Source organism: Ovis aries, chromosome X, assembly GCF_016772045.2.
Source record: "Ovis aries strain OAR_USU_Benz2616 breed Rambouillet chromosome X, ARS-UI_Ramb_v3.0, whole genome shotgun sequence".
Lineage (NCBI taxonomy): Eukaryota > Metazoa > Chordata > Mammalia > Artiodactyla > Bovidae > Ovis > Ovis aries.
Window position 1 is genome coordinate 28161009 of NC_056080.1, and position 20955 is coordinate 28181963.

At 34.9% G+C, this 20955-nt stretch overlaps 1 protein-coding gene across 1 annotated transcript in view; it reads left to right on the forward strand.

Moving 5' to 3' along the window:
• The window catches only part of IL1RAPL1 (interleukin 1 receptor accessory protein like 1), a 1455753-nt gene that overhangs the window by 859357 nt on the left and 575441 nt on the right, over positions 1-20955 (forward strand). The window contains exons 4-5 of the mRNA XM_060407978.1: positions 1967-2153; positions 6151-6304. Of these exons, the coding sequence (XP_060263961.1) occupies positions 1967-2153; positions 6151-6304 (341 nt within the window). The remainder of the gene's footprint in view (positions 1-1966; positions 2154-6150; positions 6305-20955) is intronic.

A 20955-nucleotide genomic window follows, 5' to 3' on the forward strand; every position in this document is an offset into this window, starting at 1 on the left:
GAAAACTTCCTTTGGTCTGACTTTTTCAAAGAGATCTCTGAACACAATTTCTATTCTCATGCATTCCATTATAAACCTAATCTCGGATCCAGCAAAGAATAAATTGATGTGCTGATTTAATCAATTGATTCTGTAGAATTTGTCTATCAGGATGGTGTTGTCCTTACATAATATATTAGTATGTTTCTCCCGTCTCACAACCTGAACTTCAGTCCAAGTGGGTATGAGTCTGTAAAGACAGATTGTAAATGAGCATTACTTTTATCCAAGACTGTTTACTGCCCATAGTCATTGAAAATGTCTTCTCTTAGCAGACAACCAGTAGGTACTTTATGACTTGACCAGCCTTATCCCTGTCCTTCCATTATGATTAATAGATCAGTTACAATTTCCTATTTCTTTGTTTGGTTTACCAATTTTATTTGATTTTTAATTAATTTTTATTTAGGAAAATACATCCTCAAGGCATGCATGCCTTCAGGGCATGTTGACCCAAAAGACAGGAAGAGAAAAGAGGCCCCGCCCAATTTTGGCTCCTCTTTTTATATGATTTTTCTCCTCCCCCTGGGCCTGTCCTATGTAAATTGGGCCAACCAGGACTGCTGTTTGTTCTACCTGAGGTCCTCAGGTTCTCAGAGCTTCCTTTGGTCTATTTTCATGGGCTTTTCCCTTCCTTGTCTTTTAGCCACCACCATTCTGGATGCCTTTTTCCTATTCTAACTACCTAACAAAATGAAAGTATAAAGTTCCTTGTAGATAAAGCAGGAAAAAGTGTGATTATACTAAAATATAAAGTGTATGTCTTTAAAACATTTTTTTCTGAAAAACTTAGGGTGATAGATGAGTAAAAACAAACTTACAAACAGTATGTGTTAGTTTCTTTTTATCATGAGGGTATGCAACCATATCTCATGCAGTGTGAATTATTTCCCTAATGACCAATGAATGCCTGACTCCCTGGTGGCTCAGCAGTAAAGAACCCAACTGCAAAGCAGGAGACTTGGGTTCTATCCCTGGGTGGGGAAGATCCCCTGGAGAAGGAAATGGCATCCCACTCCAGTATTCTTGCCTGGAAAATCCCATGGACAGAGGAGCCTGGTGGCCTATAGTCCATAGAGTCTCAAAAGAGTTGGACATGACTGAGTGATTAACAACAACAATTTTTATTGGAATATAGTTGATTTACAATGTTGTGTTAGTTCCTGCTGTACAGCAAAGTGAATCAGTTATACATATACATATATCCACTCTTTTTTAGATCCTTTTCCCATAAAGATCAGTACAGAGTATTGAGTAGAGTTCCTTGTGCTATATGGTAAGTCCTTATTAGTTATCTATTTTATATATAATAGTGTGGATATATTAATCCCAATCTCCCAATTTATCCCCCTTTGGTAACCATAAGCTTGTTTTCTATAGCCGTGACTCTATTTCTGTTTTGTAAATAAGTTAATTTTTACTATTCTTTTCTAGATTACACATATAAGCGATACCATATGGTATTTGTCTTTCTTTGTCTGACTTACTTTACCCAGTAGGATAATCTCTAGGTTCATCCATGTCACTGCAAATGGCATTATTTCATTTGTATTTATGGCTGAGTATGAGTTTACTGATTTTAGCATAATTATACTCAAACTTGATTTCTTTCTTGACCTAAATATTTTTCATTACTTTTATTTTTCTAGATAACAAAAATCTCTATTGAACATTTTTTCAAACCAAACCTGTATATATTATAAAACTTTCTTCCCAGCATATGAAAAATATATAAATGGTTTAACAGAACCAAGCATTGTTTAGCTGACAGATAAGAGCCCTGTGGAATAAGCCATGATACCATACATTAATTAATCAATAGAGTTTTTATCCTTCTTTCCCTTTTTGACTGAAGTAAATGCACTCCCTTGGCATCGGTTGCTATTTGTTCACACCAGGCCACCATATTTATTCTGCTTTGTTACAGAAACTCCACTTACTGTATGAAAGTATCCATCTCACTGACAGTAGGCGAAAATGACACTGGACTCTGCTACAATTCCAAGATGAAGTACTTTGATAAAGCTGAACTTAGCAAAAGCAAGGAAATTGCCTGCCGTGACATAGAAGACTTTTTGCTACCAAGCAGAGAACCTGAAATCCTGTGGTATAAGGTATGGACTATGAATGATTTTATTGCTCATAAATAGATTCATGTGTATCTTAAAGGGCAAGTTGGATAAAAAAAAATTAATGGGTGTTCTGTAGTTCAGTTCTGCCTTTATAAAATACTACAGCAAATTGTGCTCATCATAGTAAGTTTTTAAACCAGTGACTTTGAAAATCCTAGTCAATATTTATATGGTAGTTCACTGTAGTAAGCTATTGTGTGAATGTTTAATTTATGCTGATACTCATTTCAATTATATTATAATCTGTGTTGATAATTTCAAGAACTGAAATATGTCAAGCATTCATTTTAAAGCACTCATATAAGCAGTCTAAAATATCCCCAAACAGCACAGAAAGGATTGACTTGCTTCTGTGATAAAATTGTATACCAGTTTTATTGAAATATTCTGTTTAATGGAGGTACCTTTGTGCATAATCTAATCCTTTTCATATAAAAGTATACATATTTTTGAAAACCTGATGAAAATGTATAACATTATAAAAATAGTGTTAGATTAACTTTTTTTTTTTTCAAAAACCAAAAGAAAATTTAGCCTTAAACAGAATAAGCAGACAATGTTCTTCCTGTCACATCATTGAGTGAACTTCAGGGTTTGAACATATTCTTTAACTAATTTATATCATAAAAGATAATTTTGTTATTGAGCATACTCAAGAAAATACAGTATACAGGCTGTGAACATTTGTCTGGAATATTTTATCCATGGTTTAAAGATTCCTAGTATAAACTTTGTTTTGTCCAACTATCTAGAAATAGGAATGTAGGAAGCTGGATCTTTTACTAACTAGATTCACAAATATCAGTATACAGAATGTGAGTCCTCAGGACTGATAGCTTTTGAATTCCAAACTTGTTAGAAATGAAACAGGAAATACATCTTTCAGTTCAGTTCAGTTCAGTTGCTCAGTTGTGTCTAACTCTTTGCAACCCCATGAACCGCAGCATGCCAGGCCTCCCTGTCCATCACCAACTCCTGGAGCTTACCCAAACTCATGTCCATTCAGTCGGTGATGCCATCCAACCATCTCATCCTCTGTCGTCCCCTTTTCCTGCCCTTAATCTTTCCTAGCAACAGGGTCTTTTCAAATGAGTCAGCTCTTCTCATCAGGTGGCCAAAGTATTGGAATTTCAGCTTCAATATCAGTCCTTCCAATGAACACCCAGAACTGATCTCCTTTAGGATGGACTGGTTGCATCTCTTTGTAGCCCAAGGGACTCTCAGGAGTCTTCTCCAACACCACAGATTAAAAGCATCAATTCTTCAGCGCTCAGCTGTCTTTATAGTCCAACTCTCACATCCATACATGACTACTGGAAAAACCATAGCCTTGACTAGATGGACCTTTGTTGACAAAGTAATGTCTCTGCTTTATAATATGCTGTCTAGGTTGGTCATAACTTTCCTTCCAAGGAGTAAGCATCTTTTAATTTCATTGCTGCAGTCACCATCTGCAGTGATTTTGGAGCCCCCCAAAATAAAGTCAGCCACTGTTTCCACTGTTTCCACATCTATTTGCCATGAAGTGATGGGCCGGATGCCATGATCTTCGTTTTCTGAATGTTGAGCTTTAAGCCAACTTTTTCACTCTCCTCTTTCACTTTCATCAAGAGGCTCTTCAGTTCCTCTTCGCTTTCTGCCACAAGGGTGGTGTCATCTGCATATCTGAGGTTACTCATATTTCTCCTGGCAATCTTGATTCCAGCTTGTGTTTCTTCCAGTCCAGCGTTTCTCATGATGTACTCTGCATATAAGTTAAATAAACAGGGTGACAATATACAGCCTTGATGTACTCCTTTCCCTATTTGGAACCATTCTGTTGTTCCATGTCCAGTTCTAACTGTTGTTTCCTGACCTGCATACAGATTTCTCAAGAGGCAGGTCAGGTGGTCTGTATTCCCATCTCTCTCAGAATTTTCCACAGTTTACTGTGATCCACACAGTCAAAGGCTTTGGCATAGTCAATAGAGCAGAAATAGATGTTTTTTTGAACTCTTGCTTTTTTGATGTTGGCAATTTGATCTCTTGTTCCTCTGCCTTTTCTAAAGCCAGCTTGAACATCTGGAAGTTCACGGTTCACATATTGCTGAAGCCTGGCTTGGAGAATTTTGAGCATTACTTTACTAGCATGTGAGATGAATGCAATTGTGTAGTAGTTTGAGCATTCTTTGGCATTGCTTTTCTTTGGGATTGGAATGAAAACTGATACATCTTTAGTAATCTTTAAAGGATTTTTCCAATATTAGCAATCCCCTTCTCCAAATGACTTACTTTCATTCTTGATTATAAACAATGGAGGATTTAGAACATCAAGGGAACTGTTGAAATAGTTGTTTACTTTTCCCTGGATTTCTGTCTTGGATAATGTTAAATACCCTTAAAATTAGCCCCATTATTTCTGTTCCTGTTTTATATGAGCTTTGTATTTTATGAGTCTTAATTGTATGAATATTTCTAATCCTTGTTTTCTGAAGTTTGCTTGCTTTCCGTTGGAAGATTCTAAGCAAGCCCTGATGATTTCCTCAAAAAAAGAAGGGATATTAGAAGAGTTTGACCCGGGGTCTTCAATCACAAGTATTTTTCATGTGTACATTCAATTCCTAGATATGCAGTTTCTTTGTTGTTTGCTAAGAAGTTCATCCTGGAGCAGGAAATGGCAATCCACTCCAGTAGTCTTGCCTGGAGAATTCCATGGGCAGAAGAGCCCAGCAGGCTACAGTTGATGGGGTTGCAAAGAGTCGAGCACCACTGAGTACCCACTTGCCCGCACAAGAAGTTGATCTTACGAGTTACACACTTTTTCTCATTTTTTGCAAATAGTACCTCAGAATTTGCTGAAATATTAGAGACTACACACATGTGCACACACACACTCCCCACACAGAGTCTTACACTCAACTTTTTAAATGACTAGCCTCATATTGGTCTTTTAGTCATGTTTCCACCATCTCCCCAATCATTGTGACCTTAAGCTAGATAGACCATAACTAGTGAAGGGATGGGTGAAGATGCGGAATATATCTGGAATTTAAAAAGTCTTCAGATTGTTTTCCCACAGTCAATAGAACATATATGGCAAACATTTAGTGTATAATTCATGTAACCGTAAGCATTTATACAACTAATATGAAGATATTAAATGTGTAGTTTGCACTGAAATAGCCAGATAATTGTGCCCCAATTACACACAGGTATTGAGATACATACTCAAAATAATGATCTGTATAAATTTGATTTGCCAATAACTTTTTAAAAAGATATGACTTCTGGATAATGTTAAAATGTTTAAAGCTATTTTATCCTCATTCCATTGATTTTTAATCTGGCTAGAGAAAATGAACTTCTGTTTCTCAAAAACAGAAATCTCCTGAGTCAACATCATTATAGTTCAAAACTTAAAGCAGAGACCATAGTTTGATATTAACAATGAAAATTGGTATTATGGAACTATCAAGATCTTGCATAAAAATGATGGCCATTTCTTCCAGGGATTGCAGAATATATATGCTATGAAAAAAATCAAATTATTTCTATATGTGATATTAAAAGATTTAAAATATTGAATTAAAGCATTTTTCTCCATAGAGTTAGCTTCTTTTACTTTCCACTAAAACATTCATTTTATGTTTTATGTTATTAGTATCAAGGTATAAAAATCAAACATAAAATATTTTCTTCTAAAAGTGATGTCAAAAGTAATCTTAGTAAATGTTCCTTTTATTATATCTAATAAATCAACACATCTATCTGATTTAGAGACACTAATCTTATGCATTAATAAAGTGAATCTTGAGTACTTTTTTCCAAATTGAGAACCTGATTTCCTGGAAATATGGGAAAGGTTTGAAAATCTTTAGCAGTAATTCCAAACTCTTCAGCATTTTAAAAATATAACTTTAGAAGTTTTAATTTAGTCATTTTAAATATTTTATTTTTAAGTCACTGTATGTACTATAAAAATTTTATATTCTTCATGTAGGAATGTAGGACAAAAACATGGAGGCCAAGTATAGTATTCAAAAGAGATACCCTGCTTATAAGAGAAGTCAGAGAAGATGACATTGGAAATTATACATGTGAGTTAAAATATGGAGGCTTTGTTGTGAGAAGAACTACTGAACTGACTGTTACAGGTAAGCCAGTCTTCAATATTTCACTTGCAAGTAATGAAACTAACATTTTAAATTTCACTTTTGTGCTTCATATTGATTTTTTCAAATCTTTGCAGTGAAAGAACCACTTAACCAAATGCTAAGTGTATTCCTATAGGTGAAAGTTATTCCTTCTTGTTTTCAAATCATATTGCCCTGAAATGCATTTGAAAGGTTAAAGAAAATAGGCTTAGGGGATTATAGAAATGTTAGCTTTTGAAAGTGCTTGAAATAATGAGTATACAATTTCAGACAATTATGCTTATATTTTGTAGTGGTGTCATTTTTGGAAACATTTCCTAGAGTGTTGAAATGGGATATATGAAATTTACCTTGATCTTCCTGTCTTGTTCCAAATTAGAAAAATTACTTTTTTATTCATGTATCACTCTGTGAACTTGACACATGTTCTCATGAATTTGAATATAGAAAAATATCACGTGCAATGTTTGAATAATTATGTGACATGCATTGCATGGTCTCATTCCTGTATCTGGTTACTAAGGTAGAAGGGCATGAGAGCAAGATTCAGGACAGTCTGTAATCACAGACCTACAAATCACTAGTCATGTGAATATTTTAATCACCATAACCTTCAGAATATCAGTTTCCTCATGTACAAAATGGCGATGATAAAGTTTGCCTTGTTTATTTCATAGGATTTTTGCAAGAATTGAATGAGATAAGCTAATATGTATGAAATCAATTAGCAAGATACAGAATTACATACAAATATTCATCATTTTTGTCATTTTAAGTGATATATTCTTAAATAATGTATTCATCCCTCATTTTATGTTCTTGTGTGCTTCTCTCAAAGTGGTTCCAGCAGATAAAGTGGGGGGGGATTAAAATCAATGATTCAATCAGTTAAAAATTTATTATTCTCATCTTATTAAGAGATATTCTTAATAAGTGATATCTCTGCTTTTTATTATTCTGTCTAGGTTTGTCATGGCTTTCCTTCCAAAGAGCAAGCATCTTTTTTATTTCATGGCAGCAGTCACCATCCACAGTGATTTTGTAGCCCAAGAAAATAATATCTGTCATTGCTTCCAGCTTTCCGCCTTCTGTTTACCCTGAAGTAATGGGATCGGATGCCGTAATTGTAGTTTTTTGAATGTTGAGTTTTAACCCAACTCTTTTTGCTCTCCTCTTTCATCTTCATCAAGAGGCTCTTTAGTTCCTCTTTGCTTTCTGCTGTTTAGAGTGGAATCGTCTGCATATCTGTGGCTGTCAGTATTTCCCCCAGCAATCTTGATGCCAGCTTTTGATTCATCCAGCTCAGCGTTTCTCATGATGTACTCTGCATATAAGTTAAATAAGCAGAGTGACGATATACAGCCTTGACCTACTCCTTTCCCAGTTTGGAACCAGTCTGTTGTTCCATATCTGGTTCTAACTGTTGCTTCTTGACCTGCATACAGGTTTCTCAGGAGGCAGGTAAGATGGTCTAGTATTCCCATCTCTTTAAGAATTTTCCAGTTTGTTGTGATCCACACAGTCAAAGGCTTTGACATAGTCAATGAAGCAGAAGTGAATGTTTTTATGGAATTCCCTTGATTTCTCTGTGATCCAACACATGTTGGCAATCTTGCTGTATGGTTCCTGTGCCTTTTCTGCACCCAAATGTACATCTGGAAGTTCTTGGTTCACGTACTGCTGAAGAATTTTGAGCATTACTTTGCTAGTCTGTGAAATGAGTGCAAATGTGAAATAGTTCGAACATTCTTTGGTATTGCCCATCTTTGGGATTGAAATGAAAACTGACCTTTTCTAGTCCTGTAGCCACTGCTGAGTTTTCCAAATTTGCTGGCATATTGAATGCAGCACTTTCACTGCATCCTCTTTTAGGATTTGAAATCACTCAACTGGAATTCTATCACCTCCACTAGCTTTGTTTGTAGTGATGCTTCCTAAGGCCCACTTGACTTCACATTCCCGGATGTCTGGCTCTAGGTGAGTGACACACCATCATGGTTGTCTGGGTCATTAAGGCCTTTTTTGTATAGTTCTGTGTTTTCTTGCCACCTCTTCTTAATCTCTTCTGCTTCTGTTAGGTCCTTGTCATTTCTGTCCTTTATCATGTCTATCCTTGCATAAAATATTCCCTTGACATCTCCAATTTTCTTGAAGAGATCTTTAGTCTCTCATTCTATTGTTTTCCTCTGTTTCTTTGCATTGTTTACTTAAGAATGTTTTCTTATCTTTCCTTGCTATTCTCTGGTACTCTGCATTCATTGGGGTATACCTTTCCCTTTCTCCCTTACCTTTTGCTTCTTTCTTCTCTCAGTTATGTTTAAAGGGTCCTCAGACAACCTCTTTGCCTTTTTGCATTTCTTTTTCTTTAGGATAGTTTTGGTCATTGCCTCCTGTACAGTTATGAATCTCCATCCATAGTTTTTCAGACATTCTGTCTACCAGATCTAATGCCTTGAATCTATTAATTACCTCCACTATATAATCATAAGGGATTTGATTTAGGTCATACCTGAATAGCATAGTGGTTTCCTTACTTTCTTTAGTTTAAGCCTGAATTTTGCAATAAGAAGTTCATGATCTAAGCCACAGTTGGCTCCAGGTCTTGTTTCTCCTGACTGTATAGTGCTTCTCCTTCTTCGGCTCCAAAGAATATAAACAATCTGATTTCAGTATTGACCGTCTGGTGATATACATGTATAGAGTCATCTCTTGTGTTGTTGAAAGAGGATGTTTGCTATGACCAGTGTGTTCTGTTGACAAAACCCTGCTAACCTTTGTCCTGCTTCATTTTATACTCCAAGGCCAAACTTGGCTGTTATTCCAGCTATCTCTTGACTTCCTACTTTTGCATTCCAGTCCCCTATGATGAAAAGACATCTTGTTTTGGTGTTAGTTCTAGAAAGTCTTATAGTCTTCCTCAAACTGTTCAACTCCAGCTTCTTCAGCATTAGTGGTTGGGACATATACTTGGATTACTGTGATATTGAATGGTTTGCCTTGGAAACGAACAGAGATCATTCTGTCATTTTTGAGATTGCATACAAGTACTGCATTTCGTACTCTTTTGTTGACTATGAGGGCTACTCCATTTCTTCTGAAGGATTCTTGCCCCCAGTAGATTCAGATTTAAATCTGAATTAAATTTGCCCAATCCCATCCATTTTAGTTCACTGATTCCTAAGATTTTGATGCTCACTCTTGCCATCTCCTGTTTGACCACATCCAATTTACCTTGATTCATGGACCTAACTTTCCAGGTTCCTGTGCAGTATTATTCTTAACAGCATCAAATTTCCTGTATATGAAAAGTATTTTGTGACAGTCACATTCATCTTATAATAATCTTGAAATCTTGAAATTTTGATTAGTTTGACTTATAAACAAAATTTGATATCATGAAATTCATTTGATGGCTGTAAGTATTCTGATTGAAAGGAAATTTAGTTAAATCAGATACTCTTTGGTGATGCCTTTGAGAAATATTAGACCTAGAAGATAACTGACAGTAGCAATACATGCAGCAGCAGCAGCAGCAATACATGTTATGTTTAAATAGTAACCACATATTTAATCATGCAGTATGTACCTATGATGTACACACATGTGATTTGCACTCTCTTGGTTTTCAGTTTTGTTGTGTTAATAGGCTTTTGTATAGAAAATTAAAATTTACCCTTTTATCCCTTTACCTCCCTGTTTAATGAAACAGTGAAAAATACAACTATCTATACTTGGATTTTCTCTACAATAAATATTGAATATATTATTTTTCTTTTTTGCTCTTAATGTATACTGAAGTAGCTTTTCAAGGAGTAAGTACTGAGACAAAGAAATGTAAAAGTATAATGAAAACTACCTATTCTGGAAAGAGAATAGAATGACTTTCTAGTCTTTATTCTTTGGGATGTAGAACTAATCTTCAGTAAACACATCTTTCCCCTTTCTAGAAACACTCAGTTACTAAAACACTGTCTAGTAAGAGGAGGCTGGGAACAGTCTCCTAGAGATTGGAAACTGGGTCCCAATGAGTGAAATGATATACATGAGTCTATTTAGTACAATTAATAATAGAATTGTTTTCTCCTAAATGCTGACCAGGGCTATTATATTTTTGTGCATTCATTTTGCCAAAATATCTCCTTTATGGAAAAAGGAGGAATAATTATTTCTTGATATCCAAGAGAAAGTTAGTTAATATTTCAATGAAAATTTCCATCCAACTGATTATTATCATTACCTCTAACTTAAGTAGATCTACGTGTGAAATTGATTTGGGAAAATACAATATAAAGCAAAATTAAATTGTATATGAAATTTTAGTTGAATCTTAGAACTGCATATTCCAGAATCAAAATAATATGTATTAAAATACAGTTTAGAGTTTAACAAGAAGTCTAGTGATAGGATATACTTATGCATGACATTATTTCAAATAGTATTACTCTATAGCCCATTTAGGATTCCCTGGTGGCTCAGTGGTAAAGAATCTGCCTGCAATGCAGGAGACTCAGGTTCAATCCCTGGGTCAGGAAGATCCCCTAAAGAAGGGCATGGCTACCCACTCCAGTATTCTTGCCTGGAGAATTCCATGGACAGAAAAGCCTGGTGGGCTACAGTCTGTGGGTTGCAAGGAGTTGGACACAACTGAGCAACTGTCACTTTTCAATTTATAGCTCATTTACTTTGCCTGTGGCCAAATTGAAGAGTAATTCTTAGAACCCACCCAAGTTAAACTCTTAATATAATAACAAAGGTGAGCATTTCTCTGCATGATAATTAATCACTATTTTGTACCTTGGTGTTATGTACATCATGATCATATTTTAGTTAATGTAAATCTTACACAGAGCATGGTATCATTTAATTTTAGTGGATCTGCCTTAGACGATAACATGTATTTTGAAGTGTGTTAAATGTTTCTTTAAAATAAAACAAAGGAGTCCTATATGTAAAGAGAAAAGGAAACATGGGGATAAGTAAAGTGACATTGTACAGGTCATATTGTAAGCTTTTATGGGAGCTTTTTTTAATTGAAAGTATATAGGTCTACTAACTAAAGTAGAGGTTTAGGAAAACAGATCACAGTGAAAGAAATGACAAACCTACTTGACACTTTTGGTATACTTTAAACATTTTTGAAAAATTAAATATAATGTGTTTTAGCATCATCTGTAGCCTCCACCTTCTTCTCTATGCCTCAGCCACACTATTTCACTGTTCTCCTCCAGATATCTTCCTTCTGAACCCTTCCTCCTGGAGTGCTGCTCTGGAAAGCTTTTTCTTTCGCAGTGTTACAGAGCTGACTCCTACTCTTTCTTTGAGGCACAGCTAAAACATTCCCTCTGTTCGGAGGTGTACAATTCTTCATGACTCCACAGCATTTTTAGAATCGCTATTGCAGCTCTTACCACATTGCATTAAAACTATTTGTTGACACTCCTCGATTTTCACAAGAACATGAGTGTTTCAGAGCCAAGGGCAATGTCTCTTGTTTCCTACATGTTTTACTTTAGAATAGTTTTACATTTACAAAATAATAAAAACAGGGAGAGATCCCATATACCCCACAGCCAGCTTTCTCCTCTGTTAACATCTAACAGAAGTATGGCACACTTGTTACAATTGATGAATTAATGTTGCTGTATGATTACTAAGTCTATATTTTATTCAGATTTCCTTAATTTTTACCTAATGTCCTTTTTCTGTCCCAGCATCCCATTTAGGATAGCACATCGCTTTTAGTTGTTTTGTCTCCTTAGGTTCTTTTTAGCTGTTACTATTTCTGACTTTTCTTGTTTTTATAATCTTGATCATTTTAATGAGCATTTATTTTATAAAATGCCCTTCAATTGTGATCTGTTTGACTTTTTATGTTTAAATTTGAGTTATATATTCCTGGAAGACCACAAATGTAAAATCACAACCTATGGTACTGTCAACATGACATCATTGTTGATGTTGACATTCATTGATGTTGATGTTGACATTGGTAGTGTTAGTCACTCATTGCTCAGACTTTGCCACTATAGACTTACTCTTTTTTCTCTGCTTTGTCTACTCTACCCTTTGGAAGGCAGTAACTATCTGTAGTCTACGCTTAAGGAGTTATGCACCTACCTCTTTGAAGTCAGAGTATATGCTTCAATTATTTGAAATTCTTCATGAGGCATATATCTATTTTCTGACATTTATCTACTTATTCCATCATTTTCTATATCAGTATGGACTCACGGATGTTTCTTTTATACTTTGGTTTGTATCCACCATCACCATTGTTGCTCAAATCATTCCAACTCTGGCCCTTTGGAGCTCTTTTAGTTGGGTGTGTGTGTGTGTGTGTGTGTGTGTGTGTGTGTGTGTGTGTGTGTGTGTGTACACATTTGTGCACTTGTGTATGTTTGAGTATTTCTTTATTTTCGAATTCTACAAGATGCTCCAGGATCATCCTGGGCATTTCATGCCCCAGTCCTACAATCAACAATTTCTCCCAAAGAGCCCTTTTTCTTTTTCTTAGAGAATGGTATGAGAAACTAAGATCTGAGCAGTGGGAGTACTCTTTGCTAAAGGAGTATAGTTGCTTTTAAGACCTCTCAATTGATAGAGCAAGGACATAGGTGTATACTAACCCAGACATAAACACATACCTAGAAATATTTCTATATGTAACCATCCCTATCTATATTGAACTAAATATGAGTTCATACTTATGTCACTAATCCATTACCATAGAGATCATTCTAGCCTCTTCTTTTGGCTTATCTGTAACCTCCCTGTCCAATAGTGAGAAGCCTGGTTACCACCAACTGCTATCTATTTACTTGTTTACTTACAATATAGGTGTGTAATGGGTTTAAACTGGTTGACCTGTATTCCTGTGAGGAACAACTTTATAGCTTCAAGTGCATTGCCTATTTGCAGTTCCTTTTCACTTTAGCCTTATGGACTCCACTCATTTCCCAAGTTACTTAGGTCAGCACCTTTCCCTCCCATCCCCTTCAGTGAGCTTATAATAGAGTTAGATTGTTTTATCACATTCTCCATTCCATCCTTGGATCTTCCATTCTCCTAAATAATGTCTTTAAAATTTTACAAACATTAAAGTTTGTAGGGGAGGAAGAAGAATTCTCTGTTTACTCTTCAGAGTTCTTGGCTGAGGCCCTCTATAATAAAAGGCAGGTTAACAAGAGAAAAACAAACATGTTTATTAAAATGTACATGTACCTGAAAGATACCTGGGAAACATTACCTTGCCAAGATGGCCAAAGCCACCCCCTTAAATATCATCTTTGGCTAAAGACAAAAGAAAGGCTTTTCAATTGGAAGGGGAGAAAGGCCAATTATGGGAGGTTTACCAGGAAAAGCACAGTAAACCAGGGTGAGTCTAAATCTAAATGCCTTCTCCATTGGTAAGAGTTGCTGAAGATTTAGTCATTTTTCTCTTCCTGGTATAGAGAAGTCACCCTTACATAAATGAAGATTTTCTTTATAAGTGTAAATTCCTCTTACGATAGAGTAACTCTTGCTTTCTTTTCAGAGCTTCTCTTGTTTCTATAGTTTCTCCAAAAAAAAAAAAAAAAAAAAAAAAACAGCTCAAAATGATCTTTATTCTAAAGGGGCATATTCTGGGGTGGCACTTTCTGCTCCCCTTTATTCCCACGTTTGAGACTTCCCCATTAAGTTTTACAGTCTAGAAGCTGAGTTGGTAGATGGCTTCATATCTCAATGAATGATTCTTAGTCCTAAGAATAGGTTATTTTAGTTAAAGAAATGTGTGTTATTTCAGGACACAGTTTTTCACATGAGCTCCCAAAGTTAAGCCTTTATGGTGCAAGCAATCAGGGGTTTATTAACAGGCACCTCTATGCAGGAGACAGGTTCAGTGCCTGAGTCTCGATCCCCTGGAGCAAGAAACAGCAATCCATTCCAGTATTCTTGCCTGGAGAATCCCATGGACAGAGGAGCCTTGTGGGCTACAGTCCATAGGGTTGCAAAGAGTCACAGTTGAGTGACTGAGCACATAGACACATAGAAACATAAGGGGGAAAAACGTTAATGATTCAAGCAGAATATAAGCCTAGTTTCTGAGTCATGAGGGTAGCTGGTTAAGAATATTTCTTGATATTAGGCTCTAAGAATCTTGTTTGTTTTAGTTGTAAAATGTAACTAACAAAATTTACCATGTTAGCCATTTTTAGGTCTACATTTCACTGGCATTAAAGTGCATTAACATTGTGTGCAATGATCGCCACCATCATCCTCTAGAACTTTTTCATCTTTCCAAACTGAAACTCTGTATCCTTTAAACAGTAACTCCATCCCTTCCTCCCATCAGTCCCTGGAAACCACCCCTCTATTGTCTGTGACCATAAATTAGACCATTTTAGGTACCTCAAATAAGTGGAATTATACAGTATTTGTCTTTTTGTGTATGTTGTATTTCACTTAGCATAGTGTCTTTAAGGTTCATTCATGATAGCTCATTTCTTTCTGTCACTGAGTAATATTCCATTGTGTGGCTGTACCATAGTTTTCCATTCATGTTTTGAATGATGCATCTTGGGTACTTTCAGTTTTTGAACATTATGAATAAAGCTACTATGTACATTATTGTGGAGGTTTTTCTGTTGATGGGAGTTTCAAATTAGTTTAAAAAATACCCAGGGATATAATTTCTAGAGTATATGGTAAGATTATATTCAGCTTTGTGAGAAGTTGCCAAACTGTCTTCTTAAGTAGGTATACTATTTTGCATTTCCATCAACAATGAATGAAGAATCCTAGTGTTCTCCATCCATCTACCAATTTTGTTGCTTGGATTTTAGCATTCCAATAGTTCTGTAGTGGTATCTCACTGTGTTTTAATTGCCAATTCCCTAATTATAAATGATTTTGACCATCTTTTTATATGCTATTAGTGTTTTGTGTATCTTCTTTGATCTTATGTCTGTTCAGATATATAGCTCCCTTTTCAAGTGGAATGTCTGCTTTTCCATTGCTCAGGTTTAAGAATTCTTTGTGTACTTTTGAATTCTTTGTATTCTTAAAGAATTTATGAATTCTTTGTAGCTCTTTTATCAGATGTGTGTTTTCTAAGTATTTTCTCCCATCCTGTAGCTTTTCTTTTGATTTTTCTTAACAATGACTTTCACAGAGCAGAGATTTAACGGTTTTATTTTAAAGTTCTCCTTTTTTTCCCTAAGACATAGACTTAATTCTATAAATTTCTTCTAAACATTGCTTTTGCTGCATCCCACAAATTTGGTAAGTTATGTTTTCATATAGTTCAAACATTTTTAAATTAATTTACTTTTTAATTGAAGGTTAATTGCTTTACAGAATTCAATGAATCAGCCTCAACATGAATCTGGAGAAGGAAATGGCAATCCACTCCAGTGCTCTTGCCTGGAAAATCCCATGGACAGAGGAGCCTGGTAGGCTACAGTCCATGGGGTCGCAAAGAGTCAGACATGGCTAAGTGAGTTCACTTTCTTTCAATATGAATCAGCCAGAGGTATACATGTATATTTAAAATTTCTCTTGCAAAGTATTCTTTAACCAATGTGTTAGAAATGTGTTAATTTCTAGACATTTGGTGATTTTCCCAGCTGCTTTTTTCTTACTGATTTCTAGTTTATTTTCAGGATGGTCTGAGTACACACTTTGTGTGATTTCTATTTTTTAAGAATTGCTAAAGTGTCTTTAATGACCCAGAATGTGATCTTTCATGGTGAATGTCCTATGAGAGTCTAAAAGAAATATATATTTTGCTGTTATTAGGTGGAGAATTCTACAAATGTCAATTAAATCAAGTTTACTTATTGTGTTGCTCAAATCAACTGTATCCTTACTGATTTTCTGCTTGCTGGATATTTCAATTAGTGAAAATAAAGTGCTGAAATCTTCAAAAATAGTAGTCAATTTTTCCATTTATCCTTTCAAGTCTATATGTTTTTGCCTCATAACTTTGATGCTCCTGTTGTTAGGTGCTTAGAGTTATTATGTTTGGGTGTTGTTAGATGCTTAGGTGTTTAGGGTTATTATGTCGCCTTAGAGAATTGATCCCTTTGTCATTATGTAATATCCCTCTTTATTCATATTTTCCTTGTTCTGAAGTCAGCTTTGTCTGAAATCAATATACCTAGCTTTCTTTTGATTAGTATTAGCATGGTATATTTTTCTTCATCCCTTCTCTTTTTTAAAGTGGGTTTCTTTTCTTTAAAATAGTTAGATCTTAATTTTTTATCCACTTTGACTTTCATTATATTTTAACTGATGTAGTTAGACCACTTATAGTAATTATTGAGGGCCTTCCCTGGTGGTCCAGTGGTTAGGACTCTGTACTTCCACTGCAGTGGCTCAGATTCTATCCCTGGTCAGGAAACTAAGATCCTACAAGCTGTGCAGCGCAGCAAAAGTAGTAATAATAATTTTTTAAGTTTAAAAAAGTGATTATTGAATCATTAGACTAGTATGTCTGTCAATGTTTTCATTTGATTGAACTTATTCTTTGTTTTCCTCTCTTCTGCTTTCTCTGGTTGTATAGTTCCACTTTACCTCTTCTTTCTTATTATAAATTTTACTTCTGTTTTAAAAAATTTGGTGTTTGCCCTGGATGTTTCAATACTTTTTTAAAATCAATCTCAGTTCTTCCCTCTCATCCCTTATGACATCACTGTCATTCATTTCATTTATCTGTATGTTGTAATCATCCAATAAATTATTTTCTTTAATTTTTACATTAAAAATTTTTTTAGATTGTATTTATTTATTTTCAGACACAGTTTGTGAGATCCTAGCTCCCCAAGCAGAGATCAAACCCATGTCCTCTGCAGTGTAAGCACAGAATCATCCAATAAATATTAATTACTACTTTAGACAAGTAGTTGTCTTTTGGATCAATTTATAATAAGATAAAGTATTTTATTTTACCCTCGTTTGCTTCTTCTCTAACACTCTTATCTTCTTTATGTTGATCCATATTTCTGAATCACTTATATTGACATTTCTTGCAGTGAATTTCTGGTGGTGATAAATTCCCTGTTTTTGTTTGTTCAAGAATGCCTTTAGTTTTTACCAGTTTAAATGTTTCACTCCACTCTCTTCTTTCTTGTATGTTTTTTTGACAAGAGTTTCACTCTGATTCTTACCTTTGTTCCTCTATAGATATCATTTTTCCTGCTTTTTCAAGATTTTCTATTTGTGATTTTTCTGCAGTTTGAATATATCTAGATGTTGCGATTTTGTTATTTATCCTACTTGGTGTTTTCTGAGCTTCAAGGGTTTTTTATTTGGTGTCTGTCATTAATTTTGGAAAGTCCTTTGCCATTATTATTTCCTTTAGTCTGTTTTTTCTTTCTTCTTGCTATACTTCTTCCTTCTCCTGCCTTTTGAAATTATCCCACAGTTCTTGTATGTTCTGTTTCATTTTTTTCATTCTTTGTTCTTTTTGCATTTTGGTTTATGAAATTTCTATTGTTCTATCTTCAGGATAACTCAGTCGTTCTTTGGCTGTGTCCAGTATACTCATGGGCCCATCAAAGACAACCTTCATTTCTGTTATGGTGTTTTAATTCCTAGCATGTCCTTAAGATTCCTGCTGAGAATTTCAATTTCTGTGCTTAAATTATCCATCTATTTTTGCATATTATCTTTTTTCCATTAGAACACTTATGATATTAAACATAAATATTTTAAATTATCTGTTGGATAATGTCAGTATCTGTGTCATATCTAAGTTTGGTTCTGTTGGTTGCTGACATAGTTTCTCCAACGTCTTCTCCAAATAAGCAGATCTCAGCTGTGACTCTGGATTCACCTGTTTTCCAAATTTTGGAGTGGTGGTTTGGCCTGAAATATCAGTCAGTTCTCTTAGAGGTCTAAGAAAAGCTTTTGGTTTTCAGGTTTTTCTTGTAGCAATGGGGATGGTGGCTTCTAAACCATTTTTACTCATGGCAGCTGAAACCCAAAGTAAGAGTGTTATTTCCATCTTGGGGTGAAAATCTAGCATGTCTGCCCCATAGTAGTCACTAAACAGATGTACATTCTTAAATATATCGATCGAGTATCTTGGACATATTCCACGTTGTCAGTTGCTTTTAAATTGTGTTTACAATTGAGCAAAATGATACCTTGCCACCCCAAAAGTGTAACAGATAGTGGAGGCGTAACTCCCTCAATCTAGACTCCATACTCCACTTTCACTAACACTATGGGATAGTACCTCAACCTTTTTTATTACCTACATTATATTATTGCTTTGTAGTGAACTTTAAGTCAAATGACGTCATATTCCATGTATTAATTGTTGAGTGCTTACCTACGGTTGAACTTATAGGTACAAATATAGAACTGAATTTTCCTATTAAGATTGCTTGATGTTCATTTTTAACATGTTTTCCAGTTTATCAAGTACTTTTTTCTATTCTAGATTCTTTATTCTACCAGAACAACTTCTCTTTCTGGACATGTGTGAAGAGATTTTTGTCAGAAGATATCACTGTTTTGATTGAAATCATTGTTTAAAGTATTCTATGCAAGCAGTCCTATACAAAGCTGTGTAGCATTCTGTTACACTCCTCTTTTCTGTTTCTTCTTTCCCCATTAATGTATTATTCACCTCTCTTTAGGTACAGTTTTGTTTTGTTTTGTTTTGGTTTTAATACTACTAAGACAACCATGGGCTTCCCTGGTTGCTCACTGGTAAAGAATCTGCCTGCCAGTACAGGAGATACAGGTTTGATCCCTGGATCGGGAAGATCCCCTGGAATAGGATCCCACTCCAGTATACTTGCCTGGGAAATCCCATGGAAAGAGGAACCTGGTCCTCTTTGCTACAGTCCATGGGGTCACAAAGAGTTGGACATGACTGAAGTGACTTAGCACACACACAAAGAGGCAGAGTCCATTCCTCTTCCCCTTGAATCTGGACTGGCCTTGTGACTTATTTTGACTTATTTTGGCCAATGTATTGCAACATGTCAGTTCTTAGCCTCAAGGCCTCAAGAGACCTTGAGTATTCTTGCCTGAGAAATTCCATGGACAGAGGAGTCTGGTAGTCTATATTCCAGGGGGTTTCAAAAGAGTCGGACATGGCAGTGACTAAATAGCAAGAAATGCATGACCCAGCCCATATTTCTTCACTTGTTTCTTTGCACTTAATAGTCAAATATAAAACAATGTACATAAAATATAAATATGTAGTTACTTAGCATATTATCAAATGAACCCACCTAGGTGAAGAAGTTGAACATTACAGGCATCACAGAAGTTCTCTGCCTACCATTCTGAATATAAATTCCTTCTTCTCTGTTACTGATTATGTTAATACTATCAGGAATTTTATGTTATTTGCTTTCTTGTCTTTTTTTTTTTTTAACGTTATACTCACTGATAGTGTATACACAATAACTGGGCAATGTAACTAGCATTTTTGCCTGCTTTTAAAACTTATAAGTTTGAACCCGCACATTGCGTATTCTGTTGTATCTATTATGTATAGTGTATGCCACACATTGGGTATTCTATTGTGTCTGGCTTTTTCAGCTCCGGTGTTTGTTTTAAAAATTCGTTTATGTTATTCCACTTATCAGCAGTTTGTTTATTACTTTTATCCTATAGTATTCTATTATGTGGATAACTCACAGTTTGTTTTCAGACCATTTTAATTGTTTTGATTTTTTGCTAATGCGTATAATATTGCCATTAACCATCTTGCAAGCATACACACAAATACACATTTTTCTTTGTACATACAAGTAGAAATTTCTGGAAGATTTTTACCTAGGAGTGGATTTGTTTATTCACAGTACATGTATTTTCAAATTAGATATTGTTTCAGCTGCTTTGGGTCATGGGTCTTACCCCAACCAAATGGACTGAGATGAAGAAGGGAGTAGTAATCCAAAGGAAATTTGAGGTACCAAGAGATGGTGAAAAATATTCTAGAGAATATAAACAACAGATGCTCATTACTTCTAAACATGATGATGTCTTGGAGATTATAAAATGTGGTTTGATATTCACAAAGTTATGTTATGGATTATTTAACAATTTTCTATACTTTATTTATTGCTAAATAACAATATGAAAATTCAAGTTTGTATTGTTATACATTTTCATATCCTAGGGTTCCTTATACTAAACTCTAATTCACACTCAAATTATGTCCTTAACCCTAGCCCTCTGCCAGATTATTTGTGGGAGTATGGATATAGGGAAAACATATCTGGAGGTGGTCTGTAAAAGACCAAGTAATTCCAAAATGATTTAGATGAACTTGGCTCTTCATACACTATGACCCATGTAGACAAAAATACAGACATTATTAGTTTATGGTACATGTTTTAGGATTTGTTTAGGTCTAAGAACAAAATACACTCTATATAAATTTTTCCAGAAGTAAAGATTAAATTATGTAATATTCCCTTTTATCTGTTAATACTTATTTTTTCCTTCTGGTTGAAACATTTTTCTTTAGTTTTCAAAAGAAACCTTCAAAACAAAATAATAATATTTCCATCATAAAATTTTGAATGACTCAAACAAGTTGAAAGCCATTTAATTTCTAGGGCTAGATCATAAAGTTATGATAAGAAAGTGGATTGTGAAAATGTTATGTCAGGAAAAATTTTTTCTCAATACAATGTAAGAAT